The following is a 13,219-nucleotide window of genomic DNA, read 5'->3' on the forward strand; positions in this document are numbered from 1 at the left end:
TACCGTCTTCTCTTCCGTCGTGTCCACCCATTAGCACTCAGCTCAGGGAGGGCCCCGGGTGAAGGCCTCCCTGCCCCTGCCGCAGGCAGAGCTGCCCGCTACTCCCTCACGGCTGCCAGAGATGTCGGTGCAGCCCCTCCGGTGATGCCCGGCACGTGGCAGCCTGCGCGGCTGTGCTCCCCGGAGCTCCCCGGGCTGGGACTGGGGCTCTGCGTTCTGGTATTTCCCCTCTGATGCTTCTGGCACGTGGTTGGCCTTCAGAGCTGCTTGGGTGAGGAAGAACCAACGATGGCCAGATGGATGGATGGACTCATGGCTAGTTGGCAAGTGACAGAGGCGTCGCCCCTGACCACCCCCACACCTGCGGCCCTCATCCCCTTTTCCCGCCTTGTTCTGCTCCATAGGATTTTCTGTCATTGATCATATTATCTATTTAGTTGTTTGTCCTCTTTCTCCTGTCATTAGAAGGTGTGGTCTGTGAACAAAATGAACAAGCATTTTGCCTACTGCTTTTTCACTAATGTATCTGCAATGTCTAAAACAACAATATTTGTAAGATGGGTGGGTGGATGAATGGATTGGTAGGTGGGTGGATAGGTGGATGGGTGGGTGGATGGATGAATTGGTAGGTGGGTGGGTGGGTGGGTGGGTGGATGGATGAGTGGGTGGGTAGATGGGTGGGTAGGTGGGGGATGTGGGGCGTGTTGGCTGGCTCAGCATGCTTGCATGACCCTCCCTCTGGAACCCAAATCCTCAGACCCAAGATGCTTGTTTATAGCTGCCATCTGAGGGTGAAGCCCCTGCATTCCCAGTCTAGGGTCAGCAGCTCCGCTGCGCCTGCCTTTAATCCCCCCAGGTACAGAAGTACCTGCTGTCCCAGGTTGTGAGGTATTAGCCTCAGCCTGCCCCGGGATGGGCAGATTTCACATAACAGGTTTCTGCAACCCGAGCGGTAACATGGTGCCCACAATGCCACATCCTAGGCCAGTGCTGACCTCTGGGATGAGAGAGGGATTGTGCATGTGTGTGTTTCATGTGTCCTCTGCCCAAGCTGCACGTGGAAGGAGTGTTGCCTTCCCTCCCTCCCTGGAGAGGCTTGGTTTATATAATCTACTTGTCTCCCAGGCCCACTTAGTTATGGAAAGTGGTCAGAGGTTAGGCAGGGGGAACTGCAGCCAGGTCTCAGAGCTCAGGGAGACGGGTTCTCACACGGAGAGATGGAGGAGAGTGGGGGGCCCAGGGAGACGCTGCAGAGGCCCACCTGACTGGCTGTCCAAACTCACACGCCAGCTGGTGATCCAGAGGCTGGTGGGGCTTTTCTTCGTTTGCAGGTGTCAGGGTGGGGGCAGTGCTCATAACTGGACTGATGTCCACCTGGGGCGCTCTCAGAGCATGGGATAGAAGGATTTGTTGAGTAAAGAAATAGAGCAAAGACTACTATATACTCTTAAATGGTCATTCTGACCTGATAAATTTCCCATTCTCCACTCAAGGGATACATTCTATTAATATCTAAAGAGCAGGGAGGAATCTCTGGCCTAAAGCCAGAGCCCCGTCGTCCCTGGCCAGGCCTGGGGATACCAGTTCATGCCCCTCTCCAGGTTCCTTACTGTCGCTAGATGCCCTGTCCTGCACATACCACCCTTTCCAGCCTTTTTGCAGGAACTGTGTTTTGGGGCAGCTGCTTCCTAGAAAGTAATTGAAGGGGGGGAGGGCATTTTTCACTGTGGCTGGATCTTTCTTTTTTAAACACTTGCTATTACCTCTACCAGGAAAATTTTTTCCACCTTTTAAAAATAAGGATATAATTTACATGCCATAAAATTCACCCTTCAAAATAATATGAGTGAATGGTTTTTAGTATATTCATGAGATTATGCAACTCTCCAATTCCAGATTGTTTTCATTACCCCCCAAGGAAACCTGAAGCCCACTGACAGTCACTCCCCATTCTGCCTCTCCCCAGCCCCTGGCAGCTACTCATTTACTTGCTGTTTCTGCATATTTGCCAATTCTGGACATTTCATAAAAATGAAATTGAACTATTTGGGGGATTTTTGATGATTAGCTTCTTTCCCTGAGCATGATGTTCTCAAGATTCATCCATGCTGCAGCCTGTATCAGAATTTCCCCCCTTTTTATGGCCATGTAATACTCCGTTGTATGGAACCGCCACATATTTATGCAGCCGTCAGTTAATGGACATTTGATTTGTTTCCGTTTGTGGCTGTTACGAATACTGCTGCTTTGAACATTCATATACCAGCCTCATTGGTCGCCAGTGGCTTTAAAAAACTTGGGCTAGCCTGGGTCAGCAGCTAATCTGATGGCAGATCATGGCTAAGCTCACGGTCTCCCTCCTTCTTCCTCTTTTGGCCTCGTGTTTGCCTCTCTTGACACCCAGATGCCCTTGTTTTGGGTGTAGTGCGCAGCATATTGGGTTGTATGTGTCACGTGGTACCCCCACCAGTTTGAACTTGAAGAACAAAGGGGCTGATTAAAGTAGGTCCTCCAGTGAAGCCTGTGTAAATACAGTGCACCCCGTTTTATCCAGGACTGAAAGTATACAGTCTGAAAGTTCTGCACAGGAGCAGAGGCATTCATTCATTTATTTGCCATGGTGCCAGTAGGCTGGGGCCCAGGTGGCCTCGTGGGTGGGACCAGTCCTCTATAGCACTGGCCTTGGGGTGCTCCTGGGGAGGGGAGACCTCAGAAGTGCAAGGCTTTGTTCTGTCACCTTTGTCACTTTGTTCAGCTGATTCATCGCCTCCCACTGGGTTCCACCAGCCTTTGACCAAAAAGAACACAGGCAGAATTCCTCCACCCTTTCCTAGCACGCTGCCGGGCCCCCGCACTCTCTGCTAATTCCCTCCGTCTTCCCTAACCTGAGCTTCCTTCACCCTCTTCCCTCATAAACGGCCTCCTCTGGACTCTGTCTGCCAGGGCTGGAAGCCTGAGAACAGGAACCAGAGCAGCCTTGCTTGTCCTGGTGCACTCAGCTCAGCCCTGAGCAGAGAGGGTCAGCGTGATGGCAGAAATGATGATGATGGCAGTGACCACACCAGAGACACTTACTGAGGTTTGCTGCATGCCAGGCACTGTACTACATTCTTTACATGTTTATCAACACAGTTAACCCTCAGATGGACCCTAGGAGGCTGACACTATTATTATCTCCATTTCACAGATGTGGAAACTGAGGCACATAGAGGTTAGGTCACCTGTTCAAAGTCACATAACCATCAAGAGGAAGTGTGGCTCCGGAGCCCAGACTTTTAACTACTCTGGCATTTTATATAGATGCTGGGAAAGATGGAAGGCGGGAGGAGAAGCGGACAACAGAGGATGAGATGGTTGGATGGCATCACCGACTCAATGGACATGAGTTTGAGCAAGCTCCAGGAGTTGGTGATGGACAGGGAAGCCTGGTGTGCTGCAGTCCATGGGGTCGCAAAGAGTCGGACATGACTGAGTGACAACTGAACTGAACATTCATATTAGTGATTTGGAGGCAATGGAAGGACACAGAAGTCAGAGCAGTGGCTTTGTTAGAAGCCCTGAGTGGTCCTGCGTGCCCCCCGGGCCACACTGAGTCCTGGCAGAGAGCTGGAACTTCATGAGTCTGGGTCCCAGGGCAGCTCCCCTCTGCTGCGGCATGGGCAGCGGGGAGGCAGGGATGCAGGTCAGAGCCCAGGACTCTGGAGCCTGGGCAGGGGAGGCCAGCACCTTGTGAGCTCCTGGAAGGCCAAGTGTCGGGACAGCTCCCTCGGCCCGGCCTCGGGGCTCAGCTCAGCTCCCCGTCCGGGCCTCCGGCTTGAGAGGGAGCCTCGGCTTCCTGCCATTGTCTGTGTGGGGCCCGCCCAGTGTGTTCCTGCGGTGACCTGAGGCTGGGAGGGAGGGAAGGGGCCAGCCCGGAGCTGGGTCGGGGTGGGAGAGGGGAAATGAGAGGGGAAGACTTGGTGTTTTTCCTTGTTTGTGTTTTGTATTAAAGAAAAGCAAATAATATCCTTTGAGAAAACCATTAAACAAAGCACATCCTCAGTTTGCGGGGGCCCATTGTGGCTGCCCAAGCCGGAATCCATTCATGCCTTCTCGGCCTGATTGTTGGAGGCAGGAGACAGGCTATGAGGGAGGGACCGACAATATAAATAATGTAAATTAAATAAATTTTGAACTGCGCCGTTCCCTCCCTGGACTCAATAGGAGTCTTAGAGCCGGTGTCTGAAAGGCCGGGGTCCCTGTATCCTTCTGAGCCTTTTGTCCTCCCAGCGCCCTCGTTCCCCCTCCAGGAAGCACCCCGAGGCTGACGGGGTTGCCAGCGTCCAAGGCTGATCAGCCCTGTGGTCGGGGGCAAAGCCCAGGAAAGGCAGCCCACCGGGACCCTCCACTGTGGAGCCTGGATCCAGAGAGCGGCACGCGCCGTCCCCGTTGAGGGTCTGGGCCTCAGTCTCCTTGTCTGTAAAGTGCAGCTAGGGGCTCACTGGCCGCTGCCTGAGCCCTCTGCAGCACACTGGACCTGTCACACCCTCTGACCCCGGGCACGCCCACGGCCCTGTGGGCAGCGTGGGGACCATGCTCAGGCTGTGCACTCTCATCACAACCGGTGTCCAGGTGTCCCGGGTCCAAGCCAGGCCACCCCCGCCCCGCAGACCCCCAGCCTTCAAGCCCTTCCACCCGCCCCAGCCAGACCATAATAGAAGGGCAGGGCTCTCCTGCGTCCCACCAGAACACACTTTCCTGGGAGAGGGGAGCGATAAGAAAAGAGCTGGCTATCAGCCCGCCTTCTGCAAATAATTCTGCCTGCTGCCTGGCATTTTACTCCATCAGCCCTGCATGGTAAGAAAAGGGTTTCTCTTCAGCCTCAACGTAAATATATTGGTGGTTCAGGTGGTAAGGAATCCACCTGCAACGCAGGAGACCCAGGTTCAATCCCTGGATCAGGAAGATGCGCTGGAGAAGGGAATGACAACCCTCTCCAGTATTCTTGCCTGGAAAAATCCCACGGATAGAGGAGCCGGGAGGGCTCCAGTCCATGGGGTTACAAAGGGACATGATGGAGCAACTGACACTTCTTTCCAGCCTTGATGTAAACATGTATATACGTAGTTGTTATCATGATGACAATATTCAAAAGACCAACCTTAGAATTTTTCACAATTTAACATTTAAAAAGACATTAGCTATTTGCATGTTTCCCCTAAATACACCCCAAGAGTATAAGTAACAAGGATCTTTGGTTAAAAAAAAAAAACTGCCTGAGGCCTGCTGGACTAAGATGAGGAGGAAACTGGGTCCTAGCGCATTCTGGCTGCATGAGGCTCGGGGTTTGCAAGGATGCTGTGTCTCCTTGTTCCTCTCCACAGCTCAGAGAAGATAGTCACATTCCCATGGTGATAGGAGGCCTGATGTTAGAGGGTTAACTTGTCCTCCATCAGATTCCAGGATCTGATTCTCTTGCTAATTCTCTGCCACACCTTGCACCTCGTCATCTATCTCTCCTAACCTGAGTGTTCTCATTTGAATGACTGGATTTGACAAAGTCTAGGGACCCCGCTGTTCTTCAGTTCTGTGATTCCAGCATCATCACCTGGTGGGAAATGCGTGGACTCGAATATTCTCTTATTTTTCAATCTGGATTTGGCGGTCAGAGCCTAGCCTTTCCAAACTCTCGATTTCGTTTGTTGTTGTAGATGTTGTTTTAGGTTCGTTCAGACCCGGAAGTTGTTTGCTGTCTTTCAGATTTACTGACACCCCTCTTCCTCCCCCAATCATGCAGGGCTACCACCCGATGCCCCACGAGGTGGAGATCGCGCACACGAAGAAGCTGTTCCGGAGGAGGAGAAATGACCGAAGGTAGGAGACTCTCGATCGCCAGCTTTGGGTTTTCTCTGCCTCTGCCGGCCCTTGTGTAGCTGCGGTCCTGGCCTGCGTTTTGCTTTTCCTGGTCACTAGCCGATACCATAAGAGGCGACATGGCTGCAGCAGAGTTGGTTACGGGGGGGGGGGGGGGGCCGCCCTTCTCTCGGGTGGCCCCAGGATTGGATCCCTGCAGGAATCCAGGGCAGGTTTTGCAGTTGAGGAGGAGAAAAGGTCTTGCACAGACTGGGCAGCCAGCAGCAGTCCTCCGGGGACTCTGACCTGCCGGCGTGTGTTTTGACACATGGCCTCCAGGAGGCTCTGGAGCTCACAGTTCTAGGACTCTCTGTCTCTCCTCCGCCCCGTCCCTGGCCTGTGCTGGGCTGGGCTGTGACAGCGACACACGCTGCTTCTCTCGCATGCCCTGGGGTGTGTGTATGGGGGGGGGAGTGCTCTCGTAAACTAAGGCAGAAACCGGGATCTCCCCTGGGATGCAGAGAACTGGGTGACAGCAAGCGGCCAGAAAAAGCGCCTGGGGAAAGGTCTGGATGGGAGCAAACACCTGAGGCTGGGCATCTGGGAGGCTGAACCTGTGTTTCCTAAAAGGCTCTCTAACAAGGAAAGGTCTTCAGGGTGTATTTTGAATGGAAAAGTTCAGGTGCAGAACATTTCTTTCGTATGTGGCCACTTGTGCAAAAGCAGGGTTAGAGTATTTTTCGTTTGTTTGAATATGCATAAATGATTTCTGGATGAAAATGAGGGAGGGAGGAAGACAAAGAGGGAAAGAAGGAAAGGAGGGAGAGGGGAAGGCTCTGCTTGAAGCGTTAAAACGGGGTTCTCCTCTGCAGGGGATTTCTTCTTAGATAAAGGCGGTAGCTTGTGGTTTTACCTTTACTGAACAGAGAATGTTCCCAGAGAGCCAAGAAACAGCTCAGCCAGCTTGCTTGCTCAGAGAATTAAAAATGCCTCTTCTTGTGCAACTTCTTGGAGGCAAGGGCTGCCCAGGGTCCCTGATCCCCTCCCCGCCCTACACACACATACACTACACACACACACACACACACACACACGCAGGGAGATTGGACCCAGCCTCACACACACACACACACACACACACACACACACACACGCAGGGAGATTGGACCCAGCCTGGTCCCTGATCCCCTCCCCGCCCTACACACACATACACTACACACACACACACACACACACACACACACACACACGCAGGGAGATTGGACCCAGCCTGGTCCCTGATCCCCTCCCCGCCCTACACACACATACACTACACACACACACACACACACACACACACACACACACACACGCAGGGAGATTGGACCCAGCCTGGTCCCTGATCCCCTCCCCGCCCTACACACACATACACTACACACACACACACACACACACACACACACACACACACACACACACACACACACACACACACACACACGCAGGGAGATTGGACCCAGCCTGGTCCCTGATCCCCTCCCCGCCCTACACACACATACACTACACACACACACACACACACACGCAGGGAGATTGGACCCAGCCTGGTCCCTGATCCCCTCCCCGCCCTACACACACATACACTACACACACACACACACACACACACACACACACACACGCAGGGAGATTGGACCCAGCCTGGTCCCTGATCCCCTCCCCGCCCTACACACACATACACTACACACACACACACACACACACACACACACACACACACACGCAGGGAGATTGGACCCAGCCTGGTCCCTGATCCCCTCCCCGCCCTACACACACATACACTACACACACACACACACACACACACACACACACACACACACACACACACACACACACACACACACACACACACACACACACACACGCAGGGAGATTGGACCCAGCCTGGTCCCTGATCCCCTCCCCGCCCTACACACACATACACTACACACACACACACACACACACGCAGGGAGATTGGACCCAGCCTGGTCCCTGATCCCCTCCCCGCCCTACACACACATACACTACACACACACACACACACACACACACACACATGCAGGGAGATTGGACCCAGCCTGTTCCTGGCCTGACCAGAGTGTGGTCATCGTTCTCTACGTGCTGCCTTCTTGCCGTGCAGCTAATCCCTGGTTTCTGGGTTCCCCGCAGAGGAAAGAGGTAGGAACACCCCCAGAGGAGAAGTGGGGTTCACATGGGGACCGAGGAGGTGTCAGGAAGAGCATGTCACTCCTCTCCTTCCCCCTGGTCCCCAGAATGTGTGTGGAGCTTCAGGGAGTCCCCGAGCTTCCGCAGGAGAAGTCACCCCCTGGGCCCCCTGGACAGCAGGCAGGGGTGGGCTGCTGTCCGTGTCCACGTCAGCCACACCTCCGCTCAGGAGCCAGGTCACCCCTCTCAGCCCAAGCCCCTGGACAGTGCAGGCCTCCGGAAAGCAGCAGCGTGACCCAGGAACGTAGGAAGAGGAGCGTGATATACAGGCAGCGGGAAGCCGGCCTTCCGCTGAGCTGCGCTCGTGTTAACAAATGCCCGGTGAGGTCAGCACACCTCGCAAAGGATGTGGACCCGGGACAGGGTCCAAAGCAAGGCAATAAAGATGATTAAAGGGATGGAAAGTATGTCCTGTGAGGAGAGGCTCCCTGGCCGGGGCCAGGGGAGAGGAGGCTGCAAGGGAAGAATGTTCATGCCAGTAAACTCTTGAAAGATTTATACTGAGTGCTGAGGAGCGGCCGCCCCACCTCTCCTGGGCTCTGAACCGGAGCAGATCAGCTGAAGTGAAAGGAGAGAGTGTTCCTCCGGACCACAGACGGGCTCACGGAACAAGCATCCTGACCATCAGGGGCTCAGACTGCCATTCAGGGCAGCAGACGTGCGCGGAGCCCATGCTGTGCGCCAGGCAGGGCCCCACCTGTATTCGCAATCTGGGATACGGTGCAGGACAGCGCTCGGCCGCCACGGCCTCCGCAGGCGGTGGGGACTTTCAGGAGAAAAGCAGGCAGCCAGACGGTTTCGGGACCTCACTGTCTGAAAGCAGGCAGCCAGCACTAGGGGCCTTCCGATCCCTTCTTGGTGGAGTGAGTGATTCTGATGTTTGAGGGATGGCTGCAGAATATCATCTGGTCAACCCTACCTTTCCAGCTGTTGATGGATAGTTGAGGCCTTGCTGAGCCCCAAACCTGTATACTTGACCTGGATGGTTAACACTTTTGTAGGTTAACCTTCCTGGTCGTGGGGCGTCAGCCACACCAAGAGAGGCTTGCGTTCCTTGGATGGCAGGGTGGGGAGGTGACCGGAATCAGGTTTGGTGGCCGAAGGCAAAGCCAGCATCTGTCTGTGTCAGGCCTCTGATCTCTCCCCTTTTGCTGCAAGGGAGAGAAGGCGCTGTTTTCCCATTTAACAGATGGAATAACTGAGGCCGGGGACACCAGCCAAGGTTGTTTAGCTAAGAAGCAGCCGAGCTGAACTCCCCCATGCTGACTGCGGTTCTCGGCCCTTTTGACTCCGCAGCCTCCAGTGGACCTGTGATCTAGAAAAGACCTAGAGCAGGGAGCTGGTGGAGGCGGAACTGGGGTGGGCTGGTGGTGGCAGCTGCAGTGTCACGTGAAGGGAGGTGGTCGGCTCCATCCCCTGCTGTCTCCGAGGCTCTGCGGGGTTCTGTGGCCTCCCCTCTGACTGCAGAGTAGCTGGACTTGGTGTCTGAGAGCTGCGATTGCCCACCCAGCAGCCAGGTGGGTTGCGGATCCTGGGGGCGTCTGTGTTTCACCCTGAAGCCTGAAACAGGAATTTCTAAACTGGGCTCTAGAGCCCTAACCCTGACGGAAGTCTAGATCATATCTGAGTTCCCCATGGCTCCTTGAGGTCTTGAGTGGGTCCTGAGTCCTTTTATTCTCCAGTAGTTCAAGTCTGGGGCACAAGCCCTGGAATTAGATGTGGGACCTGAATGCCACCTCTGCTGCTCGCGACCTCCATGATTTTGGTAAATTACTTCGTACCTTGAAAACTTTCTCTCTTTCTTCTGTAAAATGGGTTCACTAATTGGGAAGCTTAACCAATCTCATCCCTGTAAGGTCTTAGCGGCAGCTCACTCTTCAGATCAGTGGGAATCCGAGGTGCTCAGAAAACACCATAAGGCGGAAGTGGACTGCAGATGTCTGCCGAGGCAAGGCGGGGGGCCAGGGGAACAAGGGGGGCTGTCCCAAATCCCCATGGGTGCCAGGTTTGCTTGTGAGCCCAGCAAGATTTCCTTGCATCCCCGGGATCAGTTGTTTCTCTTCTCGGAATCAACTTGAGAGCTCTGCCCCCACAGTCGGGGGGGCAGGGACGGGGGCCCCCAGGAGCAGCCATCTGCAGACTCTGCGCCCACGTTCTGTGCATGGCTCCGAGGGCCTCGGTGTCTGAAACTGACTCGTGGGCGTCTTTTCCTCATTTTGCAGAAGGAAAAGGTTAAGCTCGTGAACGGTTCAAAGGTTTTCTCCTTTAAAAATGTTCTCAAAACACGGGCAACTGGTAACCGCTTGTTTATTTTGGGGAACGAGTTAAAGATGTTTGCCGATTTCAGACAGAATTATGCGTCTCACGATATGAATGTGCTAAATGAGTGTTTCGTGCGTTCCTAAAAGAGCAGCCTGCCTCTGGGTGCTGTGTCCCCACCGGGGTCGGACACCCGCTGATGGAAGTGGGGGCCATGGAGGCTCATGCACTGGGGCACTCCCTGCCCTCAGGCTGCAAGGGGGTGGGGGTGGCAAACACTGGAGGGCTGAGTCCTGGCCGTGCCGCTGACCCGCTGCTGGTGTTGACCTTGAGTGAGGTCTCACCTCCAAGGGGATTTCCTTCATCCCCCGCCCCCAACCCACCCCCACTCCTTCTGAAGGAATGGGCATCTGAGGCCAAGGATGAAGGTCATAGCCTGTGTTCCCGGGGAAGCGCGGTCCAGGATGAAGATGAGCTGGCAGGATGCTGACTCAGGAGTGCCCTTAGGGTCCCAGAAGGAAGGGGAGCGGATTGGGCAAGAGGGGCCCATGAGCTGCAGTGATGTCTGGGTGGGGTGTTCTGATTCTATGAGGAGTCCTGAAATTGGGGTGACACTCTGTAGAGTGGTCCCCAGATGAAGAAAACAGGCAGGTCTTTGTATCCCTGTGTCTGCTCTCGTCATCGGATGGGGACAGCCTTGACCTTGAAACGGCGGCTCTCCAGCCCGGTTTTTGTAGGGCCGACCGCTGAGGACTGTCTGTCCTGGCACATCCAGCAGCCCCGGGTGCATGCGTTGTTCTTGAACCCAGCCCTGGGCGCACATCACAGCCAGCACCGCGGGGAAGCACTCTCGAACTCTCCAGCTGGGATTGTTGGAGCAGCGCTCCGGGCTCCAGTCTGTGCTCCGGAGAAACCAGATAAGAGCCCAGCCATAACCCCTGCTCTCAAGGGTCTGAGGCAGAGCTTGCACAGCGGGCCCCCGGAAGCCACCAGTGCATGGCCCATGACTCTGCAGCATCCTCGATTCCTCAAGGAGGTTCCAAGAAAGGGGCCAGTGGGGGTAATTACGGGATGCTTCCTGGAGGAGGCGGGCATTGAACTAGCCTTCAGTCGCAAGGAGGACTTGAAAGGGAGATGGGAGACTGTTAAGGTGAGGGGACTGTGAAGCCTTAGTGAAACAGGTGTAGGAGTGGGGATTCCCACCGCCCTGAAAGCCACGCTCACAAAGCTCCCTAGAAACAGAGCCAGCCTCTACCCACAATTGAGAAGGAAAAGAGCTCCTGGCTTCCGACAGAGCCCAGCCCAGACTATCAGAAGTCTCAGTTCCCCCCAGGCGCCAGAGCCGGCCTCCCCGCAGTGAGAGCGGGGCAGCTAATGGAGGCATTAGCAGTCCCTCGCACGATGCCTGTGCAGCCAGGGATACAGGAGAGCCTTTCTCCAAATTAATTTGTTTCATTAAGTGAGGTCTCAGAACAGTTCATTTACTCCACGTGCAAAGCGGATTTGAAAAGAAGGAAAGTCCCCAGCTGGTATCAGATGCTCTGCTGGGCGGGAAGCGGGAGGGAAGCTGTCCCACGTCAGACACCACCTCCCCGGGGTCCCAGATGGTGCAGCAGGGTGAGCAGAGCCCCCAGCCCCTCTTGCTGCCTCTGTCCTGTGACTGACCGTGACTGCGGCGTGGGGTCCTCCAACAATCAATTTCAGTCTCATCCGTCCCCCTCTTCCTCTGCCACCACGTGCCCGGACCCTCGCTGGGGGCCTGGCTCTTTCCCCCAGGGACAGCATTCGTGTCAGCCATCAGATGTGATTTTGCAAACTCTCTGTGACATCATCTAGGTCACTGATAAAAATGAACAAGACATCTGGAATTGATGACAATGGGTATGCAACTTGGGGAAGATACTAAAAATCCTGGATTATGTATTCCAAAGGGGGGATTCTGTGGTATGTGAGTTATATCTCAACTTTTTAAAAGTTTTTTAATGGGTTAGGGAGGTCCCAGGATGGAGCAATGGGGCAAGCCTCTGTAAACCCTCCCTGAATCTTAGTGTTTGTAGGGATCTTCAAGTGTATCAGAGTAGTGTGTGTGTGTTAGACACTCAGTCATGTCTGACTCTCTGCGACCCCATGGACTATAGCTCTCTAGGCTCCTCTGTCCATGAAATTTTCCAGGCAAGAATACTGGAATGGGTTGCCATTCCCTTCTCCCATTCTTCCTCACCCAGGGTTTGAACCTGGGTCTTCTGCATTGCAGGCAGATTCTTTACCATCTGAGCCACCAGGGAAATCAGACTGTCAGAGTAGTAACCCTTTCAAAAAAGGACGTAGATTTGGCCTGGCGCTGACTTGTTCTATGGGGCTCTGTGCTAGCTATTAATGATTACACCTTTTCTTCTGGATCGTCTGCTTGGGAATCTCTTTGGGACAGATGGTATCTATGTTTTTCTGATTTTTAAAACTGGAACTCTGTCCGTCTAGCTGCAGTTTCTAATGCTTTGTTCCCGACATGTGGTCAGGGGGCCTTTATGACCTCACATGGAGAGCTCCCCTTTTCTGGACCATTTAGCTCTCTCCCTTGGGCAAGAGGATGAACATTCAGAGTCTCTCTCTCCCACGATTTCCTCCGAGGCCATCAGCATCTTACTGAGGATGCTGTAGCTGAATCTACCTTCCCTGATCCAGCACATGTTCTCTGGCAGAAGGCAAACCTTTCTCTTAGCGACCCCCTTAATTTTACATCATCCTCCCTGTCAGCAGCCTCATGCTTGCCTCCTCATTTTCACTCTAAATACAAAAGTTTAAATTTAGAATTGTCATTAACGCTTGTTAAGCCCACTGCTTGACACACTCTGATGGCTCTTCCCCACCCTTTGATGCC

General features: G+C 54.1%; 1 protein-coding gene across 1 annotated transcript in view; it reads left to right on the forward strand.

Moving 5' to 3' along the window:
• Positions 1-13,219, forward strand: part of CTIF (cap binding complex dependent translation initiation factor) — a 314,018-nt gene that overhangs the window by 162,478 nt on the left and 138,321 nt on the right. Inside the window, 1 exon segment of the mRNA XM_065932674.1 lies at positions 5,777-5,853. Within this exon segment, the coding sequence (XP_065788746.1) occupies positions 5,777-5,853 (77 nt within the window).

Source organism: Muntiacus reevesi, chromosome 4 (assembly GCF_963930625.1).
Source record: "Muntiacus reevesi chromosome 4, mMunRee1.1, whole genome shotgun sequence".
NCBI lineage: Eukaryota > Metazoa > Chordata > Mammalia > Artiodactyla > Cervidae > Muntiacus > Muntiacus reevesi.